This window comes from Leptodactylus fuscus, chromosome 1 (genome assembly GCF_031893055.1).
Source record: "Leptodactylus fuscus isolate aLepFus1 chromosome 1, aLepFus1.hap2, whole genome shotgun sequence".
Taxonomy (NCBI): domain Eukaryota; kingdom Metazoa; phylum Chordata; class Amphibia; order Anura; family Leptodactylidae; genus Leptodactylus; species Leptodactylus fuscus.
In genome coordinates this window covers 212,951,254-212,975,719 of record NC_134265.1, presented here as the reverse complement: position 1 = coordinate 212,975,719, position 24,466 = coordinate 212,951,254, and the positions used below count along the sequence as shown (strand labels likewise).

Genomic DNA, 24,466 nt, shown 5'->3' with positions numbered 1-24,466 from the left:
TGTTCGGTGATATTATTATTATTTTTTTTTAATTAATATAATTTCATTTCTACCCTATTTACTGCAGCTTTGTTAAATCATGGGCCACAGAGATTGGAAAAGTAAACTCCCAGATCTGTGGAATTTGTCTGCTTAAAACATCCAATTAAAATGACCTGAATTCCATAGATCTGGTGATTAACTGGGTATTTGGTTGCAATGAGAAGTCCTCTGATGCAAGAAGACAAATGTAATTTGGACCTCTCTACTTTTCCTATTGGATATGCGTTGGTTCATTGCGTTTCTTCCATACTGGATTTTTTTTGTGGGATGACCTTCTCTTAATGGATTTCTCAGAAATTTGGAATACTATTTTTTTCAATGAAATCCTACAATAAATTAATGGACAATTTGAAGTCAAGAAGAAGACAGAATTTCTACATAAAGTCAAAGAAGTGTGAATTCAAGACAACATGAATTTATAAGTAGCTTCCATGCTTGCAGCATTTAAGTTTTGTCTGCGTTCAATAATTAATCTTGCATTTAGCTCAGTAAGCACATAAAGAGTGAAGCAACTTTCCAATCTCTGTGTTATGTTCTAATTTGGCAGCCATGCCATTTCCAGAATTATGTTTTTGTTTTTTTTTTCTTGGTAATTAAATTGTGATGTTCTATTCCTATTAAATCTATAGAAAATGAGAAAGTGCTCGAAATATTGGGGGAAAATGATAAATATGAACAGCTTAAAGAAGAGGTTCCACAAGTAGAAGTTAATCAAGAGGAAAGTTGTGTTGACTCGGAGAATCCCAAAGAGGGAGAAGAGGTTTTTGTCACAATCGAATCTGCAGACAGCACCTTAGATTTAGATGGAGAAGCAAATCACGGGTGCGAAGATGTAGAAATTAATGATTTAGATTCAGATGATAGGGAGAAAAAAATTTACAGCACAAACAAGGATACAGACTTTGAAGTGATAGCTCTAGATAAAGCAAGTGGTCAGAGTAGCCAGACTGAACTTGATCCCATTAAAAGCTTGGAAAAAGAAGAAAAGCCACCTGTTGGTGAAGGAGTCTCCAAGAAAACTGAAGATGCTCAAGAAGAAGGTGCCGCTGTAAGAGAGTCCTCTTCAAAAGAGGATGCTCAGAAACTGAGGTTTGTTGTGATTCTCAGTATTAGAGAGAGAGTTTTAATTTTTGCGTTTTGGTTTATTTTATTTTTTTATATTTAAATGATTGTTAGATATGGGTTGTGTTGTCAGTATTTATGGTTGTATCTCTGGATAGGTGTTAAATTGCCGCTCTTGATTTATGATTTAAAATGACCTGAAATAAGCTGTGCACATGATTTTTCTCTGATCTATTTGATTTCTTTTGGTAGGTATTAAAAACATGAGTTCTCCTTGTTATTGTTTATTAATTAGTGTCTTATTTCTTTTCTTTAGTTTGGCTGATGAAGAGCCTTGTTTAGGCATTATAAAAGATGAGAAAGGTATGTATTGTTTACTATTATGCAATTGAAAATTGAACTAATAAATTAATTATGCATTCTAGGGAAATCTGAAGAGGTCATAATTCTGTGATCTAGGTGCCACTAACACTCCACTTAGGTCACTTTTAATAGAACGGTTTCTGTTCTGGTGGGTTTTTTTTTTTTTTTTTTTTTTTTTTTTTTTAGGGACGTATACATAGTATAGTATACTACATTTTTGTTTCCTTGTAAATGGATAGCCAACCATTTGCATTGTTTAACATATGTAAAGTATGTCATCTGAATAGAGCCTAAATGTTGACAAATGGCCTGCTTAAGCATGCAGGTGAAAAGATGTCATATTCCCCCACTTTAGCAGGAAAAAAGATTAGTTTTTTTGTTTTTTTTTGTTTTGTTTTTCCCCACTTTCTGACTGGAAGGCTGTAGTACGGTAGTGGCTTTGCTTACTGTAATTTTGGCTGCGTCAGGTCACGTTGCTAGGTTGCCCTGACTGACGAAGTGACAGAGGGGCACAGTTGACTATATTGGGCCAGACCATGAAGCGCGCTTCACAGGCAGACATCGGAAGCAGAACAGGTCGCACAGACATCAGGAGCAGTGCCCTCCAATAGGTAATGTGAAGTGCGCTCCATGGCCTGGCCCGATCCCCTCAGGAGCTTCATTGTAAATGCACGCTTGCCGGCGGTCCGGACAGAAGTGCTTGGCGGGCCGCATGTGGCCCACGGGCCGCAGTTTGAGGACCCCTGCTATACAACAGTAACATTCGATGAGAGGCGGGAAAAGTTCTCAATCCAAAAACAAACTAAAGGATGCGTAAAATTGCAGTATTTCACAGAAAGGATCCAAAATTTGTTAACAAAGTATATTACAATATTTATGCATGACACACCTACTGCCATAAAATCAAATTGTCCATCTAAATAGATCAATTCACAGTGTAATGGTGTGTAAAGAAACAATAATATAACATCATGTGGATGTCAACTAAACATAAAAAAGGTCAGATGAGCAGGACGTATACCACACCTACATTGGGGTGCACAAGGGTATAAACGATCCCCCTCCAAATAACCACATTAAATGGAATAGGAAACTAAGATAAATATCCTCGGGGATCACCATCGGAGCTCCCGGGAATTGCAGATTTAACTGCAGGTTTATTGTTTTCGTTAGGGCCTGCAGCATCTTATTTACTGGATAAGGAGAGGTGTGGTTTAGATCTTTCTACTGGCTCCTGGTGAACACTAGTATCAAAAAAAGGGGGGAAACGCGTAGAGCATGTTAGGACCGGACGTGACTTTACATTGCGCAGTTTGCAATATATACGATTCGGTGATAGTCATTTCTTTCTATAGCTTTCTTATTAGGAGCTATAACCTATTTGTTCTATATTAGTGGTTTTGGTGTAGTTTTAACATGGTGTCTCACACTACCTAGCCCAACTATACAAGATATTGGAGCTAGGATTAGTTGGCCAGAGGTCGTTACTTACTTTTCCTCTATTTCCGAATACCATATATCAATACTGAATGGAAACTTAGGAGGAAATTTATCTTTGTTTCCTAATTCCATTTAATGTGGTTATTTGGAAGGGGATCATGTTAACCTTTAAGTACCCCGATGTAGGTGTGGCATATGACTTGTTTGTCTGACCTTTTTTTATGTTGTGTTGATGTCCACATGACATGAATTTTATAAGTTATAGTTATTAAAAACTAAGTTTTAATATTGTTTCTTTAGACAATATTTCACTGTGAGTTAAATTTTAGTTATACTTTAATGATTGGCTACACATTAAAGGGGCTCTATCAGCAAAATCATGCTGATAGAGCCCCACATATGCGTGAATAGCCTTTAAAAAGGCTATTCAGGCACCGTAAAAGCTATATTAAACTACCCACCCGTTTTAAAATAATAACCTAAAAAAAGAATGTGCTCTATTTACCGAACGTGCACGCTGGGCGGGCACTCGGGGTGTGTCTTCATCTTCATCCACGCCTTTTTTTCCTCCGATGTCCTCCGGTCCCGTCCTCCGGCGCTCACTCGCGGACACTGATAAAAAAAAATAGCCTGGGCGCATGCACAGTAGCCGTAGTAGAAGCCGCATGCTACTGCGCATGCGCCCAAGCTATATTCTTATATCAGTGTCCGTCCGCGAGCGCCGGAGGACATCGGAGGAAGAAGAGGCGTGGACGAAGATGAAGACACACCGTGAATGCCCGCCCAGCGTGCACGATCCGTAAGTAGAGCACATTCCTTTTTAGGTTATTATTTTAAAACGGGGGGGGGGTAGTTTAATATAACTTTTACGGTGCATATGTGGGGCTCTATCAGAATGTTTTTGCTGATAGAGCCCCTTTAAAGCATAACTAAACTTTAACTCACCGTGAAATATTGTCTAAAGAAACAATTTCTCAAGGCAATTTTCTCGGGCAGGCATGGTCTCAGGACCTTGAAACATACTAGTAGGAGAAGCTGACAGCTTGAGTTATGTGAAAAGTGAGTTTCCCATAGAGAGCCTTGAAACAAAATCGTTGTCAGACAGAGAAATGATTGGCTACACACTTCTCTCCAGCAGCAAAAGAAACAAAATATGTAATCTAGGACTTATCTTGATGTCGCAAGTAGGATTTGACAGCTAGCAGTTCTGTAGGAACTTCCAGAAGCCCTCTCAAAATACAGCTTGTCTTTATTTTATTTTATTCTCCTTGTATTACTGTTAATTACATGCAGTGAATCCTGCTGTCACTGTCTAAGTACCACTCCCTTTTCCACTCTCCCCTGGAATGAAATTGCAGTGCACATACACTGCAGCAACACATGTGCAGCCTGTTAGCCAGTTTAGGCCCAGGGGTTCCCAGCAAAGCGGGTTGACTCCTAGTGATCACCCGGAAGGGGGTGCACTATCAATAAGGGATCTATGCGGGGTAAGGTCAAATAGGTTTCTGTGGAAGGTGAATGTAGGAATCTCCTTCCTCCCAGCACGTTCTAAAATGGGGAGTTATGAAGATAAGAGACTCCCAGCTATGTATTTTACAATTATGTATTTGTCTTTGGTGAGTTATTACCTGGCCAGACTTGTCATAGACAGGATGCTGTGGGTGCCTGATACCAAAACTACCAAAACCTGTTTAAATGTGGTGATGTGGTTTGTCTGCTCTACATTCACAGCATTTTGTTGTGTCATAACCAGCACCATTAGCATACCTATGCTAGCCTCATTATCCCAGCATGGTGGCATCCTGTAGCTGTATGCTGAACGAGCTCTGAACAAACATAACCCAGACCGACTGTCTCTGGTCAGACTTCAAAGGAGATATGGATTTCTGATAATATTTGCCTAGGAGGACATGCCACAGTTGCTTCGGTAAATTCTTCGGGTGTGCTAGGTGGACCCGAATGCTCCAAGTCCAAACTCGGTAGTGTTTAGAGCAGGGGAAAGGTCCAGACACTGAACTCATTACCCAAAGGGGATTGGGGTGTCATCCTTGGTGTCTACACGATGAAGAGCTCACTACGAAACCCATCATACCATTGGCCTGGCCCTATGATCATCTAGCGAGGAATTATGACTGTTCTTAGTTATTTTGTTTCAAGAATGGAGGGCAAGACTTCTATCCCTAATGACATTCATTCTGGGAGGAGACTGGGGATAGTTATATTGTATCTCCTAAGGAACCAAGCCCTGCTCAGATATGCTCAGTACTGGCTAAGCGGCCATTTTAGTGTTGTTCTCTGGAGAACTGAGCATACTGAGCATTATGCTCAGTTCTGCAGAAAACTACATCAAAATGGCCTCTCTGACAATACTGTGTATGTCTGAGCGGCTGTTTTGGTGTAGTTCTCTGGAAAACTGAGGAGGAGGACAGACGGAGCACAAGTAGTAGAGGGGCGGTATTAAAAGTATGATGTGGGGGTTGTTTGAGACCTTCTGGAACGCCCAGGGTGCTTTGTGGGGTTAATTAGCATAAAGAAATAAAAAAAAAAATTTTGAGGAGTCTTCAGTAGATGATACATTTTTTTAATGGCTAACTAAAAATAACATAGTGCGAGCTTTCGGGACTACTAAAATGGTCCCTTCATCAGGCTGGTATAACATAATATCTGAAGCCAAGCAGACAGAATAGAGTGTTAGATGCAAAATTGATGGAAAGCAGCACATGCAAATAAACTGTTCAAAAAAACATATATATATATATATATATATATATATATATATATATATATATATATATATATATATATATAATAATAAAATTAGTTCACAGGAAGGTTCTCTGAGTTTATGGTTCTTTTGATCAGTCATGTGGTGTCTAGTTGTTGTAAAACATCATAAAATTCTGTGACTGGTTTAGCCCCCTTTGGAGTGTGTCAGTGGTCATCATGAGTTTATATTCTGGCTCAGAAATCCTCTCTTGCACACCTACAATTCTCTTTATGCACAAAACTTATGTCACAGAACTTCTGAGAGACTGAGGAACCACCTTCTACATCTCTTCTACACCATCAAGAGCAAAGTCTAAATGGAGATTGAAACAGAATCCTATTAATATTATAAATGTGAAAGTTTGTGGGTTTGTGAGTTTTGGATGTTCGGATGTTTGTTCCTCAATCACGCAAAACCCGCTCGACCGATTTGACTGAAATTTTCCACACACATAGTTAATACACCCGATTGCGCAATAGGCTACTTTTCGTCACAATAGCGCACATACGTTTGTGCCAGGACCCCCACAAAACCCAAACTCACACCACCATCTCTGCAATCTCACACACTTTGGACCATAGCAAGCCCCACAATTCCTATTACCCTCTACAGTCTAGCCCCTAACCCCACACAATCTCATATACATATACTTTACCACTTTCACCCTCACCTTAACGATACTCCACCAGGCTACCTCTTTAACGCTCCGGAGCAGCCATGTTTGCCGACCCCCACCGCTCTGACAATCCGCGACACCGCCCACCCATGTCAATACCCCTAGGAGGTCTAATAAATGCAAAAAAAAAAAGTTTAAAAAAAGTAAAAAAAAAATATAAAAAAAAATTAAAAAGGATTAAAAATTCAGATCACCCCCCTTTCCCTAGAACACATATAAAAGTAGTTAAATACCGTGAAACACATACATGTTAGGTATCCTCACGTCTGAAATCGCCCGCTCTACAAAGCTATACAAATATTTTTCCTGTTCGGTAAACGCTGTAGCGCAAAAAATGGTCAAAAGTTCCAAACCGCCGTTTTTTCACTGTTTTGATTCTGATAAAAATTTGAATAAAAAGTGATCAAAGCAATAACATTTCCCCAAAATGGTAGAACTACAAAGTACACCCGGCCCCGCAAAAAAAGACGCCCTATACATCCCCATACACGCACGTATAAAAAAGGTTACGGCTGTCGGACTATGGCGACTTTTCAAAAAAAAATTTTTTTAATACAGTTTTGGATTTTTTTTAAGGGGTCAAAATGTAAATAAAACCATATAAATTTGGTATCCCTAGAATCGTAGCGAAACACAGAATACAGGGGACAGGTCATTTTGGTTGCACAGTGAACGCCGTAAAACGAAAGCCCGTAAGAAAATCGCAGAAATGCATTTTTTCTTCAAATCCACCCCATTCTGATTTTTTTCCCTGCTTCCCAGTACATTATATAGAATAAATAATGGTGGCATCAGGAAGAAAAATTTGTCCCAGGAAAAATTAAGACCTCATATGACTCTGGGAGCGGAGAAATAAAAAAAAAGTTATAGGGTTTGGAAGGAGGGGAGTCAAATCAAAAAATGCCATCGGCGGGAAAGGATTAACTTCAAATCCCTCTGTCCCAAAGTCACTATGTAAAGTTTCTCACAGCACCGTATATATTGCAGCTCAAATACAAGTTAACTTCAACACAAAAGTCTCACGTATTCTCTGAATTACAGCAAAAACAAGATACAAAGTTACATTTCATATCCCATCCCTTATACACACTACGAAAACCTTACACACGCCTGTATATACCCACTTCTACAATTACCGCAGACCAAGTCGCGGGTACCAGCTAGTGGAACAATATTGAAGAAAACCCAAGGAGAATGTTGCAACAGTACTACAACAACCTGCGGATATCTCTAATCCACAATAAAGAAAAGAAACTCCACAGACTGAGATTTGCTGCAGGATTCTATAAGAATACACACAAAGGAAAACCTATACCTAACAACCTGGACCATCACTCACACGCAGATTTGGAAACACCAAACTGTGCTATCAATCTCTCTGCTTACGAACCCACCAAAGCAGAACTGGGGGTACTCTCCAGGGGACTTTCATTTTGTCCTTCCAAAAACGTGGATAAAATAGAACTGTGCAGTGACACGGAGGATTTTTTTCAGGACACAGATAACACAGAGGAAACTCAATCTACTCCTACAGAGGGTCCAACCTTAGCAAAAAAAGGAGACATCTGATTGGACTCCTCCCAATGGACGCAATATCCATCTGGATAATTACATAGATTGTTTCAGACACATGGTCAAATCAACTATACTGGATACAGACAAAAGACGTCCGTCTAACATCAGTACCCAGGAAAGAACGGCCATACAATCACTGAGAAATAACAAAGACATCATCATTAAATCAGCGGACAAGAGTGGTGCAATTGTCATGATGAACACATCAGACTAAATGCAGGAGGCACATAAACAACTAACTGACACGCATTATTACTCCAAATTGGATTCGAACCCCACAGTGGAATTATCTAAAAAAGATGATCTACAGCGTATCTGATGGAACCAAAAGCCTAAGCTGCCTCATTACCAGCAACTCTAAGGACAGGGACTTTTTACATGTTTCCAAAACTGCACAAACCTGGGAATCCAGGGAGACCGATCATTTCATGTGTTGGCACTCTCACCGAACCGATTTCTGGATGGGTGGAGGGTACTCTCAAACCCTTAGTGAAGGATACAGCCACCTACCTTCAGGATACAACAGATCTATTAAATAAACTATCAAACTTAGGTCCCCTTCCAGATTGGACTATCTTGGCCACCATGTATGTAGAATCCTTGTACTCCAATATCCCACACCAGGGCGGTGTAAATGCCTGCCAGTTTTTCATGGAAAAGCAAGGTATGAATGCTGAAGCTGTGGTGAAACTCATAAAATGCATCCTCACCCATAATTATTTTTCGTTTGTTGACTGCATCTATTTACAGCAGACCAGCACAGCAATGGGGAGCAAAATGGCGCCACAGTACACTAATTTCTTCTTGGCCAAGCTTGAGAGCAACTTCCTATCCACCTGCACCACCAGGCTTCTGGCCTACTATCGCTTCATTGACGATATCCTAATCCTTTGGACTGGGTCTGAAGAACAGCTGAAATCCTTCCATGAACAATTCAACCAGTTCCATTCCACCATCAACCTGATGCTCAATCACTCCTTCACTGAAATAAACTTCCTGGACACAAGATACAGAACAGCAGAGTTGAGACATCGCTGTATCGGATAGCTTTCATCCCAAACACATAAAGAACTCGATTGTCTACAGGCAGGCTATCCGATACCATCGCATATGTTCAGACCCTGCAGATAGACAAACACCTTGGGGACCTCAAAAACACATTCTTGAGGCAGGGTTATCATCCAAGAACAGTTGATAACCAAATTAACAGGGCCACGAGAATACCAAGATCGGATTTATTAAAATACAATACCAAAAAGGAAAATAATCAGGTGCCCCTGGTCATCAAGTACAACTCCCACCTGGAGGTGCTGAGAGGAATCACAGGTAAACTACATCCACTAAAACCACATCCGCAAAAAGACAACCATCTAAAATCCATAATTACAGACCTCTCTCTCCTGTGCTATAGACAGCCATCAAATCTCAGGAATATGGTTATTAGCAGCTCACTGTCACCTCCAACTAACACAGGAACATTTCCGTGCGGACAGAAAAAGTGCAAAACCTCCCCTCACACATTGACCACAGATCAAATAAAAATCCCCAACTCTGATCAAGACTACAAGATGCCAGGTAACTTTACCTGCAGCACACCTAATGTGGTGTATTTAATATTATGTACCAAGTGTCCCACTGGAGGCCTGTATGTAGGAGAGACAGGACAGACACTTAGGATGAGGATGAATTCACACCGACCTACGATTAGAAAGAAGAGAATTGACCTACCTGTGCCAAAACACTTCTGCAATCAAAATCATAATATCATCAATGACATGAAGATCCTAGTTTTAAGAGGAAATTTTAAAAGCAGAAAACATAGAAGAATATGGGAATATAGACCCATGATGACCTTTCACAAACGTTTTATGACGTTTTACAACAACTAGACACCACATGACTGATCAAAGGAACCATAAACTCTGAGAACCTTCCTGTGAACTGATATGTTTATTTGAACTATTTATTTGCTGCTTTCCATCAAGTTTTTTAAAGTGCAAATATTCTGTGAAATAACATGATACCAAGTAATAAATTACCTATGGGTGGACCTTCATGTAGTGAACTTTTGTAGTCATCTTTTTTCCCCCTGACGAAGCCACGGTAGTGGCAAAACGCGCGTCGGGGCGCGTTCACTACATGAAGGTCCACCCATAGGTAATTTATTACTTGGTATCATGTTATTTCACAGAATATTTGCACTTTAAAAAACTATGTATGTTATATATGCACTTTAGAAACTATGGATGTTTTACATATCCTTATATATATGTAATGTAAGTGTCATTTATTCATCATCAACCATTAGTATTCCATCTTGGGCCTTCATTGTTCTGTTTGGTTGTATCACCCCATTCATTATTTTTGTCTTATATATGTTTTAAAATGTATTTAAATAAAGCTTTATATATTTTTTGCTAAACATTTTCTGTGGCAGTGCGCTTTTTTAGCATAGTGTTCTATTTACATTGCCTTGCCAATTTTTGCCCTATATTTAGTCGTGTATTTTCAGATATTGTTATACCAGCCTGATGAAGGGACCATTTTAGTAGTTTTTTAAATATTTCATATCCACTGGCTATCATGGTACAAAGATAATTTTTCCTTTATACATACATAAAGAAATAAAGCAGTTTTAAAAAGAAAAACGACAGGGACAACAAAAGAAGTAAAGGTAGTAGTAGAATAACCTTCTTAAGGGGGCTCTATCAGCAAAATCATGCTGATAGAGCCCCACATATGCGTGAATAGCCTTTAAAAAAAAGGCTATTCAGGCACCGTAAAAGTTATATTAAACTACCCCCCCGTTTTAAAATAAAACCCTAAAAAAGAATGTTATCTACTTACGCATGGTGCACTGTGGGCGGGCATTCAGGGTGCACCGTCTTCTTCATCCACGCCTCTTCTTCCTCCGACGTCCTCCGGTCCCGTCCTCCTCCGGCGCTCGCGAGCGGACACTGATATAAAAAAATGGCCTGGGCGCCTGCGCTGTAGCCGTAGTAGAAGCCGCATGCTACTGCGCAGGCGCCCAGGCCATTTTTTTATATCAGTGTCCGCTCGCGAGCGCCAGAGGAGGACGGGACCGGAGGACGTCGGAGGAAGAAGAGGCGTGGATGAAGAAGACGGTGCACCCTGAATGCCCGCCCGCAGTGCACCATGCGTAAGTAGATATTCTTTTTTAGGGTTTTATTTTAAAAAGGGGGGAGGGGTAGTTTAATATAACTTTTACGGTGCGTGAATAGCCTTTTTTTTTAAAGGCTATTCACGCATATGTGGGGCTCTATCAGCATGATTTTGCTGATAGAGCCCCTTTAAAGGCTATTCAGTCATATGTTTAGCTCAAAAGCACTTTTTCCACTGATAGAATCCCTTTTAAGTGGCTAGTATTGACCCATTCAGGGTTAATAAATATATCAAATTTAGAAACCTTGTTTTGTATTATCCTGTAAGACACAGACACACTCGGGGCGTGAGTGGAAAGTATGGGAAGAAGGGTGATCGGCAGGTGTGCCAATTGGCTTGCTAAGGCGGTATACTTCACAGACTCTATCATTTGAAAATCAAGTTTTTAAGTAATGTCTCTTTGAAATAGCCTTTATAAAGGCTATTCTACTCATACCTTTCTTCTTTTTGTGCTCTCTGCCAATTCTGTGAAAAACAGTTTTTTATATGCAAATTATGTTCAAGGAGCATCGGGAACATTCCCCCTGTGCTCGAAGCACACTGGTGTCATCGCTGTTCACCGCCCTTTGTTGCATGTTCACTCCCCTTGCATCTTCTCCTTTGAGTAGCATCCCATGCTGTTCTGTTTGGGATTGAAATCCCTAGCATGCACAGTCGGCTCTGCCACGTCTGAATCGGGCAGAGGCGACTGCTCATGCTCTGTCGGCCATTTTGCAGTGGTATCTTGTGGTGTTCTTTATAGTACTGTGCTACCAGCTAGCGATTTTGAGACTGTATTTTCATGATACTTTGTAGTTTGTTGTGAACATTAATTTTTTTTATTTAATTTTTTTTGCATTTATCAAAAAAATTGGAATTTTGATTTAAATTTAATACAATTTGCAATTTTCAAAATGTGAAATGCTCTGATTTTCAAACACATAGTCTTAATACCCAAATACATTAATACATAATATCTACCATATCTCTACTTTATATTGGCATCTTTTAATCATCCTTTAATTTTATTTGGCTGTTAGAAGGTTTGCAAGTGTAACTGTGGTCTTCAAGATTTACAAGAAAATTTCACACATTAGGGACCATTTCACATCTGAGGTTAAAGCCCCTCATAACGGTGGAAACGCAACATTGTTTTTTTTTTTTTTTCCACTGTGTTTGTTTTTAATTTAGTTTTCTCAAATGCCCTCCATGACCGCACCAAAGGAGTAGTATCTCCACTCACAATTATGTGCTAGAGGTATGCAAAGTTGGAGATGATGAACGGGTGTGAGCGTAGGGTCCCAACCCAAGTATACAGCAAAAATGGAACGTCACACTTATGTGCAGCAAAGGTGTCAGTTTTATTGCGTAGAGTAAAACGTTTTTCGGTAAATAAGAATACCTTCCTCAGACTCTACATACAAAATCAAAAACAGCCAAAATTAAAGAACAGACAATGAATACATGGTGCACAATCTATATACATATTATGTACAAAATTATATACAAAATTTATACAGGTACAGAGCCATTTAAAGTAAGGCAGGCATATGGAAGATTTCCTGTTCAAAGGGTATAGTACAATGATGAGCAACACAGTAATTTTCAGTCCGGTGAGAGGAGATAAGATAAAGATGAAAATGAAAGCCAGGAAGTAGTCAAGAAGTAGTCACTGGTAGGTATATAGTGGGGAGTTAAGGTAGTGATAAGAGGGAAACAATTAGAACTGTACATTGTTGTTGCTATAACAAATGTAATTAGATAAATATATACCTTAGTATAATCATGAAATGGTGTATTGGGGTATCCCGGTTGTTTCAGAATGTAAAAGACAATTTCTGCAGAGCATAAAGAAATGGTAAGCTATACTGAAACACTTAAGGTAAAAAGTTGCCGATATTGATGGCATAAAAGGTGTCACACTATAGTCTGACACAGTTGTGCATCGGGATAAAATAATGATTTTTTATATTGCTCTTTGCCAAGGAGATTACTTGCCTCCGCTCGGAAGCCTGCAGGGTCCGCTGGTGGATGAAGACAAGCAATGTCTGTATTGGTAGCCGTAATGAAAAAGCAGCGCCAGGAATAAAGCTGTGTAGCTGGGAGGAGAGGCGTGTTGAGGCCGATGGTCACGGCCGGAAATAAGTATGCAAGAGGGCCAATCATAATGCGCCAGACGCGCATGCCTGGTAACGGCCCAGTGAAAAAGATACGGGTCCGGCCGTCGTGCATGTCCAGTATGATCCTAAGACTCGGCGGCTCGGAGAGAGCCGCGTGTGCGCAGAAAGTGAGGAGTGATCGACGTGGAAGAAGAAGCTGCATAATAGAAGTTCCTGCTTGGGGGAGAAAAGGGAGAACCAATACCAACAGAGCCATGAATGCAAATAAGAGAATGCATTCATGGCTCTGTTGGTGCAAGAAAGATTGCACCTCAGTCCACAATCTATCGCATCATCAAGAACTTCAAGGAGAGAGATTCCATTGTTGGCAAAAAGGCTCCAGGGCGCCCAAGAAAGACCAGCAAGCGCCAGGACCATCTCTTAAAAGTGTTTCAGCTGCGGCATCGGGCTACCAGCAGTGCAGAGCTTGCTCAGGAATGTCAGCAAGCAGGTGTGAGTGCATCTGCACGCACTGTGAGGTGGAGACTCTTGGAGCAAGACCTGGTCTCAAGGAGGGCAGCAAAGAAGCCACTTCTCTCCAGAAAAAAACATCAGGGACAGACTGATATTCTGCAAAAGGTACAGGGAGTGAACTGCTGAGGACTGGGGTAAAGTCATTTTTTCTGATGAATCCTCTTTTCGATTGTTTGGGACATCTGGAAAACAGCTTATTCGGAGAAGACGAGGTGAGCGCTACCACCAGTCTTGTCTCATGCCAACTGTAAAGCATCCTGAAACCATTTATGTGTGGGGTTGCTTCTCAGCCAAGGAAATCTGCTCTCTCACAGTCTTGCCTAAAAACACAGCCATGAATAAAGAATGGTACCAGAATGTCCTCAAGATCAACTTCTCCCAACCGTCCAAGAGCAGTTTGGCGATCAACAATGCCTTTTCCAGCATGATGGAGCACCTTGCCATAAAGCAAAGGTGATAACTAAATGGCTCAGGGAACAAAACATAGAGATATTGGGTCCATGGCCTGGAAACTCCCCAGATCTTAATCCCATTGAGAACTTGTGGTCAGTCATCAAGAGACGGGTGGACAGACAAAAACCTACAAATTCTGACAAAATGCAAGCATTGATTGTGCAAGAATGGACTGCTATCAGTCAGGTTTTGGTCCAGAAGTTGATTGAGAGCATGCCAGGGAGAATTGCAGAGGTCCTGAAGAAGAAGGGTCAACACTGCAAATATTGACTTGCTGCATTAACTCATTCTAACTGTCAATATAAGCTTTTGTTATTCATAATATGATTGCAATTATATTTCTGTATGTAATAAAAACATCTGACAAACACACATAAAAACCAGAGGGCAGCAGATCATGTGAAAATATAATATTTGTGTCATTCTCAAAACTTTTGGCCTTTATACCCTTTGAACAGGAAATCGGCCATATGCCTGCCTTACTTTAAATGGCTCTGTACCTGTATACATTTTGTATATAATTTTGTAAATAATATGTATATAGATTGTGAGTCTGAGGAAGGTATTCTCATTTACCGAAAAACGTTTTACTCTACGCAATAAAATTGACACCTTTGCTGCACATAAAAAGTGTGACGTTCCATTTTTGCTCCACTCACTATTAGGCACAGGAAAAAGCATACAAGAGGTTAAATAGCCACTCCCTCTCCTCCCTCTTCAGTGTTTTTTTTTTTTTTTTTTCCCCTGTCCCTATTAGTGGTAGCTGAAGAGGTTCTTCTTGCTTACAGAGCAGAGTGGGGTCCAGCACGGCTGTCACTGCAAGTCTGCGCCGTTTCTCTCCAGAGTCTCGGCTGGTTTCCGTCTCCTCCTGGCCCCGTCTTGGGAATAGTGGAGACGAGTATATGGACCTTGGTCCCTCTGTGGAGGCTCCCTGGCTTGTAGTGTCCACTTGCCTGCGCTACATTCTGCTCAACATCCTTCGTTCCATGTTGGAACGCACACCAGGTGACGTCTCTTCCGGTTCCGGGGAAGACACACTAATGGAGGGAAATTTGAAATCTATGGTGTCCTGAGCAGTGCAGTTGGACTAGAAGCATTCCTATTCATGGGAACGGAGTACGCTGGTCATCGGTGGCTAGTTAAAAGCTTCCTAGTCCAAGAGGTTGATGTCTCAGGTAGGACCTTCTGTGTCTGTGTGCTATAATGCCTGGAGATGAGTGGTGTATTATCCTGATGTACTCAGCCCCAGAGAATAATCTGGTAACTGGTTTTAGATGACATTTTTGTAGGAGTTCTCATATCCCTGTAATAATCTAGGAAAAAGAAGCTAAAGATGTGTCTTCTAAAGCTAAGAAAATGGCTGTTTATTTGTGAGAAAAAAAACCCTTTCTTCCACGCCTAACAAAATCACTGTGTCAGTCATGCACTGAGAAAATAATTGAAGAGTCACAGTGGTCATTAATGAAGGAAATTAAATGGATGGTTCAGCACGAGATCCAGTCCTCTCTAGCTTCTTTGTCTCCTGCCTTTTGCCTCTGCTTAGCCACAACCTGCGGCCAAAAAGATGGAGTTAATTATTGAGCCAGATTTAGATAAGGGGGCGTTCACACTACCGTCAGTGTCCGACAGGTAGTGTCTGCTCCTAGTGTCCGTTCAAAATCTTGCACGGACATTAGGAGCGGACACTAGCTGTGTCTGTGACACTTTTCATTCATGTTCGGGTTTTTCTGTCCGCTTGAAAAGTCGGACATGTTTACAAGCGGACTGTGAAGGAAGGGCACGGAGTGCAAAAGAACGCACCCGATTGCCATTTAAATGAATGAAAAGTGTCACGGACACAGCTAGTGTCCGCTCCTAATGTCTGTGCGAGATTTTGAACGGACACTAGGAGCGGACACTACCTGTCGGACACTGACTGTAGTGTGAACGCCCCCTAATAGTTAAGTCCAAGTTCCATCTTTGTCTGAAGATTTCATGGAGGAAGGGGAATTGCCTGAGCCTTCAGATATGGAGGATAGATGATATTACTTCTCATCTGCATTTACTCAGGAACTTCTTTCTGCAGTTAGAAATACCATGAACATTGAAGATGTTCAGGAAATTAAATGGTTCATGATGAGATGTTTGCAGAGCTTTTTTTTTTTTTTCTTTTTCTTCTCTTGATGAAACTAAAAGTCAAAGGTTGGGCGAAAGTGCCAAAAATTGATATTCAGGTGGCTAAAGTGGGGGAAAAAAAGACGCTTTCTTTTGCAGACATGTCACCGCTTAAAGACCCGCTAAATCAGGGGTAGGCAACCTTCAGCACTCCAGCTATTTTAACCCCTTCCCGACATCCGTCATAGTAGTACGGCGCATGCCGGGTGTTTAACTATGGTGGCCGCCCGGGAGTCAGGCTGCTGCCATAGCCGCCAGGTGTCTACTGTTTTATGAACGCCGTAAAACTGAAGCCCATAAGAAAGTCGAAGAAATGCATTTTTTTCTTCCAATCCACCCCATTCTGAATTTTTTCCAGCTTCCCAGTACATTGTACAGAATAATTAATGGTGGCATCATGAAGAACAATTTGTCCCGCAAATATTAAGACTTCATATGGCTCTGGGAGTGGAGAAATAATTTAAAAAAAAGTTATGGGGTTTAGAAGGAGGGGAGTCAAAAACGAAAATCGAAATATGCCATTGGCGGGAAGGGGTTAAAACTACAACTCCCAACATGCATACATGCTCTGCTGCTCTTGGAACTCCCATGAAAGTGAATGGAGCATTATGGGAGTTGTAGTTTCACAGCAGCTGGAGGGTGGAAGGTTGCTGACCCCTGCACTAGATAGAAAAGCTGACAGCCTTCTTAAAAAAAAAATCAAAAAAAAAAAATCCTGGGAGTGATTTTCAGCCCTGTTACAAGTTAACATTAGGGCAACTTGTGTGGCAAGGCCCATGTATAGATGGCTAAACCAACGAGAGATCAATCTTAAAGAAGGCACCTCTAGAGAAGATCTCTTATCCTATATCCTGCTGAAGACCACAGGCTTTTTAGCAGACACTTCAGCAGAGTCAGTGAGGATTTCCTCCAGGTCTGGGGTCCCCTCAAATACATCTCGCCGTGCATTATGGCTGAAAATGTGGGATTCTGACTCAGTATCCAAGCAGAAGCTGTGTGTTATTCCCTTCCAAGGAGAGTATTTGTTTATTGTTCTGATCCGCAATGACATTCCTTAGAAATAACTTTTTTTCCTTATGCAAATGAGTTTTCTCACAGCACTGGGGGCATCCCCAGTGCTGCTTGAATACTCTCCTGCGATGACCTCCGTCTTCTCCGCCTTTTTTTTCCGCACGGTATCTCTCTCGCCCTCCCCCTTTCAGCCGCAGGAAACTGACATGCGCATTCGGCACTTTAGAGCAAAGAGATGGGGATCGCGCGAGAAGTAGGCGAAGGTGGAAAAGAAGAGTTTTCAAGCAGCACTGGGGAACACCCCCAGTGCTGCAAGAAAACTCATTTGCATAAGGAAAAAAAGAAGATATTTCTAAGGAACGGCGGTGCGAATCAAAATAATAAAGGTAAGAAAAGAATACCCTTTCTTCAGGCTATTCCTAAGTGTATTTAGTTTAAAAAGGATTATAGTAATAGAATCCCTATAAATCACCTCCTCTTCAAAACTGTGCCCCTCAAATAATTCAAAACCACATTTGGGAAGTTTGCTAATTTCATAGGAAAACAATTAATATGGAAACCTGAATTTTTGCTCCCGTTTTCTCATTTAGGGCTAAATGAAAGTACATTTGAAAAAATTAAAATTTCACCTGAGCATAGAAATTACTTACATGTGGACATTCCTTAAGAAATTCTTTAAATTCCTTACAACTTTTCCCCAATCATTTAATTTTCAAACTTGCGCATTTTCTCCTGAACACCATATTGTGATTGTCGACTGCTCAGATTGGAAAGCTATTTGGATTTTGCAGGGCAGATTTTACTAAGATAGTTTGTCAATTGGGTGCCATGTCACCCCCTAAAGTACCAGTACAATGGAATCCACGAAAAAGTGACCTGATTTTTGAATCTATACTCCTGAATGCCGTATTGTTTTTGCAGAGCCCCAGAAGTGCCAGTAAATTGGTATTCCCATAGAGGTGACCCCATTTTGTAGGATTATTTTTTGATCTATGCAAGGTGACTTAGCTTCCAAAAACCGGACTAAATCTGTGCTTCAAAAGCTACTTATTGCTCCTTCACATCTGTACCCTGCTTTTAGATTGGAGTAATAAGGGTGCTTTTTTGATCATATATTATGTAACCAACCCCAAAAGCTTGTAAGATTCATAATTACTGCAGTTAGAGAGCCATAACTCTGGATTTGAGCATCTGTTGAAAGTCTGGGTGTTTTGTCCTATGGTGCAAAAAAAAAAAAAAAAAAAAAAAAAAAAAAAGCAGTCATTTGGTAAAAATGTCTGACTGATGGAACTTCTTCTACCTGTCAAATGTGATATCACTTATTGCTATTATAGTAGCTTCTGACTGGAGAGTTGGTTATAATATTTATAAACAGTGGGTATTCACAGGATCAGGTGATTTTGTAAATTGTAAGCTTAAGTGTTTGGGAGAGAATGTAGTGTTGTTTTCAAAACGCTTTGTCTACAAACATAATATCTACAGTCAACATTGTGAAATTGAAAATGACAATTTAAAAATGTCACTGGTGGGAAGGGGTTAAGATGTTACAGGTATCTGGCTCTTTGCCTTAGTAACAGCAGCGGTTAAAGGTGCTCGGTTCTTCAGCTGAAGCTAAGGCCTGGTGTCCATCCAGCGACTAACACTCTGTAACTCATCCATCCGCCTCCACCTGAGCGCCCACTCATCTCAGCCATGGCCTCCGTCTCCGAGCTCGCCTGTATTTACTCCGCTCTCATCCTCCATGATGACGATATCACAATCACAGAAGCCCTTAAAATAAAGCCAATAAAGAATTCAGCCATTCAATTAACCAAATCACTGCTGGCTAGAACTTACTGTGTGGGTCATTACCACCACTCATTCATATGCTCAAAACAAATAACTCAGTCAGTGGCTAATGTTAATATCCCATTGGTGATAAATGGTTAATATTCATATACCATATATCTGGATTCAATGGCAATAGCCACTGATAGTGACTGCACTATACTGATATAGTCACTCCTAGTGAAGTCACCAATATGATTGCTATAGGAATGGCTGCTGATAGTGTCTGCACCTACCTACTTGCTGTGCATGCAACATTCGCTACATTTGGTCATTTTACTATGACTGTGAGATGGGGTGGTCACTGATACCTCTCCTTTTCTCTAGACAGATGTTTTTTTGTTTTTTCGTTTGTGTGTTTATAATATATATCATATTTAATTGAATATTGTATTGGAATTAATTTAGCTCTGAGAACATGCTTGTTCCAAATTCTACATGAACCTATGATTGAGACATTAACTTTATTTGATAATAGGACACATTGATGCCAGCTGTGGTAAAAATTTGTGGGTGAGTGGACTTTCATCTACTACAAGAGCAACGGACTTGAAAAATCTCTTCAGCAAGTATGGGAAGGTAGAGTATTTTAACATTTTATTTATTTTTATTTCAGATTGACTTTTTTGTACTCTTAACTACATAACATTGTTTAGTATAAAGATCTGCCCAAACAGTGCCATAATTAGCAAGATAATATATAATACATAGAAAATTGCATGAGACTTTGTGCCTCATGGGAAGTGTGTTGCTCAGTAAACTACTGCTAGAGGTCTACACTGTGTACCCACCTTTCTTGCTTCTTGCATATTGTTCTGATTGCACTGTAGATCAAGGTACAAGCAAAATAGGGCGATTTATCTCCTCCCTAACTCACTCCAGGAAGACACTGCATGATTTGTTAGTTCCATCGAAAACTCGGGTACCGTTTTAAATGTATCACACATTCTGAACATTAAAGTTCAAAGTGTACAGAGTCCATTCAGAGTTCATTTAGTCCTATGTTATACATGCACATATCTTCATAAAATCACCAGAACTAGAAAGAAAATCTGCATGACTTACACCTTATACACTTTCTAAACACTGCAACCACATTTTTGATTACAATTGTCTTAACTGTTTTTGGACATCTTTGTACACTCCCATGTGACTACATCAATTGGTAATTTTGGAAAATGTGCACACATTAGGAATAGTGTGTACTCTTTATAATGCTTAAACAAATTGTTTTCCATATGTCTGATTTTTTTATTTTTTTCAAATTTTTATTGAAATTTTTCAAAGAAACCATACAAGAGAGTGCGATGAAACATATACAATAAAAACTAGTAAAACTGTAAATTGTGCGATTAAAACCTGTAAGGCAGATTAAGTTAATACATACCTAGGCGTTGCACAGCGCGCCGTGAAGACATGGGAGCAATTATACAGCGACATCATAATAACAACAGAGTAACATCAAAACAAAATAGAAATACAAGAAAAGGTAAAAAGGGGCGGGAATCGCAAAAGGGTTGAACTGACCTGCTAGAAAATATAGGGGGGGGGGTGTATTTGGCAATGATAAATATAGTTTTAGCTAAATGGAGTATAACTAGAGGGCTGCAAAGGTTGTGTTAGATAAAAGGGAGAGGATGATAATGTCAGCCATGGAAGTTCTTGAGCTTACCCTTCTGACAAGCAAGCATGTGTTCATGCGTGCAGTTAGTGGAGATGATGGACAGAAGTTCAGTGAGGGATGGAATGCAAGGTGATTTCCAATGGCGAGCAATTAGAAATCTGGTAGTAATCTTCACAAGAGAAGAGATAAAGGGGCAAACTGTACAATTTTGCTACATGTGTAGTTACTGAGTACATTAATGGTGGCGAGCCAGAATGGAGCAATATGTGGGCAGCTCCAAAAGAGATGGAGGAGTTAACCAATTTGGTCACAGCCTCTCCAGCGAAAAAGTGAAGATGTTGGGTACATGTACAGAGTCTCTATGGGGTATAATACCAGCATATAAGAAGTTTATGGTATTACTCCCAGTTAGAGGCACAAGACGTCGATCTATGCCTAGGTTAAAACAGTGTTCCACTCTGCCACTCCAAAACTGCGACCTAAATCAGATTTCTATTTCAAAAGGGAATGGGATTTAGTTGGGAGGAGATCATTGGCTACTATGAGGTATAGAGGTTTTACGAATTTGTCGGAAATCGCCTAGAACAGCGTGGATGGAGGAAGTAGTGAAGGGTTGAGAAGCTAATAGAAAATCTTTAATTTGAAGATGTCTAAACATCTCTTGTGAAGGTAATGAGTATTTTGCTTGGAGTTAAGGAAATGATAGCATAAATTGTTTGTGGAATATATCTGAGATATGGCATATTCTGCAAGCAGTTCACGAAGATAGGGAGATGTTGGGAATGTGGTGTGTCAGAGCTTGTATGGGAATCGTTACATTTATCTTGGGAAGGGAGGAGTTTTGAGATAGGAAGAGCACCCCAATTTCCTGGCCTCAAGGGAAACTTGAACTGAAGAGGGAGTCAGTGTGGATGTCAAAATCGATGCAGATAGCAAGAGTGCTTTCATGTCAGAAACATAAGCTACACGATCCTCCAGAGTCAGCCAAAGTTTGTCATAGGAATCATTCCACCAATATTTTAAGTGGCTAAGGAGAAAAGCTAAATGAGAGTGATAGAGATTGGGAAGTCCCATCCCCCCATGGCTGGGGTGAAAGAAATACGTGGTTCCATCCGATGCCATTTGAACGTATTCATTTGTTTGTGTATGGATGAGAAAACATTTGCAGGATTTTTTTTTTTATTTTTTTTTGACGGCATCCCATGTCACAGAATGCTTTGATAAAGAAATAGATGATAAAGATGGACTTTAATGATCAATACTTTATTAATGATCATTAATTTTAATACAACTTTGCAATAAAGTGATTGTAAGCAATAATTGCTAGATCTACATTCATAGATGCATGTGTAAAGTGTACCTCCAGTACGTTCAAATGTGGAGCATGCAGAGCATGCAATTTTATCAAGAAGAGTAGAGAGTTTGTTTCTGCTGCCACCGGCAATGTGTATCAGAATTGGGACTTCATTAATTGCCGTACGGAGGGGGTTGTCTACCTTGCGACTTGCCCCTGTCCGCTGAATTACGTCGGCAAAACTAAGAGCGTTTTGCTTGCATATTCTTTATCACATAGGCTATATCAACAGGAATGAGGAGAGTCCCATTGCCACCCACATTTGGTCACATCATGGTAGCGATTCAAGTGGTCTTAATTTTCAGGGGATAGAGTGCATAGAGATCCCAATGGATAGGACTATAATGAGTCCCGCTGATAAAGAGATATCATACTATGTCTAATGGTGGTGGCAGAGCATTTTACCCGAAAGGGAAAAAAGGAGGATAACTGTAGCTCCCTCTGACTATTTTACTGCCTCTCTAACCATAAAAGACATGCCAAAACCACACAGCTATGGTCCAATGCAGTAGTAGTGGGCCACGTGTACAAGACAATAGGAGAATATCTTGACCACCTCTCCCAAGGCTACTGGCCTACTGCCACGCCAACGGGGTCTGGTGATCTTGATATAATCCCATGTGCCACACAAGACCAATTGCTGCATGGTTAGTAATGGTCATGGAACCAACTTGGCTGTCCATGCACCTATGTAAATGCCCAACGCGTTTCATCAAATGAACTCATCAGGGGCCAATATATTGAACAAAATGTGGGTGAAACTAGTCCATAAATGCATATGGTTAGTAGCTAGGGTTGAGCCGATCTTGAGATTTCAGGATCGTTTTTAAAATCCATTTTCCGATCATTTTCCATTCGATCCCAATTCCGATCCCAATGCAAGTAAATGGGATTTTTCTAATAATCAAAGATTGGATTTTAAAAACGATCCTATTCACTACACAGCATGGAGTCTAAAAATTGAACGCTTTAATTGTTAGACTCCACGCTGTGTAATGATTGAAAAAAAAATCCTCTGGCTACTTGTCCCCCCTGGTGTCCACTTACCTGTACACAACGCTGCCGCTACTCTGGTCCGTTTTCGCTCCTGTTCTCGCTTGTCTTCTTGGTGCTCTTCTCCCCTCGCTGCCCCCGCCTCTCAGGTTAGTGTTACGGACCTAGGAAGAAGGCGGGGCTTGTGGCTTGAGTGTGGGCGGGTACAGGGCGGGGAGTATCCTTCCCAGTACCCGCCCACACGCTCCTAAGCCACAAGCCCCGCCTTCTTCCTAGGTCCATAACACTAACCTGGGAGGCGGGAGCAGCGAGGTGAGAACAGCGGGAACCGGACCAGCAATCTGTGCAGGTAAGTGTTGAATGAGCGCGCAGGGGTTTAAGCTGTGTGCCGACTGCATCCATTCATTCTTATGGGACCTAACATTGTTAGCTTTTCCCACAAAGCTTGGCCAGTAGCAAAGCATTGTGGGAAATAAGCTCCGAACGTGATCCTGCCTAAAAAGATCGGGATCGGAATTCCAATCGCGATCGTGAAATTTACTCGATCACCGATCGGAATCTGATCTTTACCGATCCTGATCGCTCAACTCTATTAGTAGCGTGACTGCTCTGATGCTGGCGGTGGCGAGCTTACTATGCGACCCACTATATAAGGAGAAATCTCCACCTCCATCCCTACCTAATCGCCAATCATGGCGCACTCTCAGCTCCCACAGGTATGCGCAGTTCGAACCCAACTCTCCTCAGCGTTATAACCAATCACTGTGCTATCCCCGCCACTCTTCCACGCATGTGCATTAGCTGGCCGAAATATCACTCCATCAGGCCATGCGTTGCTTGATATCTTCAGCCAATCCACACACCGGAGTGTTCATCTTCTATTTACTAACATGGTCATGTTCCAATAAGATCTTCCACAACATCGGACATATACCTCCCCGGGGTGGAGCTAATAACGTAAACATCCATCCCTGCACCATTGTGTCAGTTGTAAACACCGGGAGAATAGAGTAGACACTTATATCTGCCATACTTAATGTCTCAGACACCGAGAGGATAGAGTAAACACTTATCTGCCATACTTGATATTATGTGTCAGAGGACTTGATGGTTTAAAGGGATTCTACCATTAAAAATCTTTTTTATGTGGCGAACACGTCGGAATAGCCTTTAGAAAGGCTATTCGTCTCTTACCTTTAGATGGGATCTCCGCCGCGCTGTTCCTTAGTAATGCCGATTTTTACCGGTATGTAAATTAGTTCTCTGGCAGCGATGGGGGCGGGCCCCAGCATTGAAAATGCGATGAGGGCGTCCCCACCGCTGCCCGAGA

General features: G+C 40.9%; 1 protein-coding gene across 2 annotated transcripts in view; it reads left to right on the top strand.

The window, feature by feature from the left end:
* The window catches only part of LOC142214220 (scaffold attachment factor B2-like), a 201,967-nt gene that overhangs the window by 40,171 nt on the left and 137,330 nt on the right, over positions 1-24,466 (top strand). For both annotated transcript variants that reach the window (XM_075283092.1, XM_075283083.1), the window contains exons 5-7: positions 672-1,131; positions 1,421-1,467; positions 19,644-19,744. In XM_075283092.1, coding sequence (XP_075139193.1) covers positions 672-1,131; positions 1,421-1,467; positions 19,644-19,744 — 608 coding nt within the window. The remainder of the gene's footprint in view (positions 1-671; positions 1,132-1,420; positions 1,468-19,643; positions 19,745-24,466) is intronic.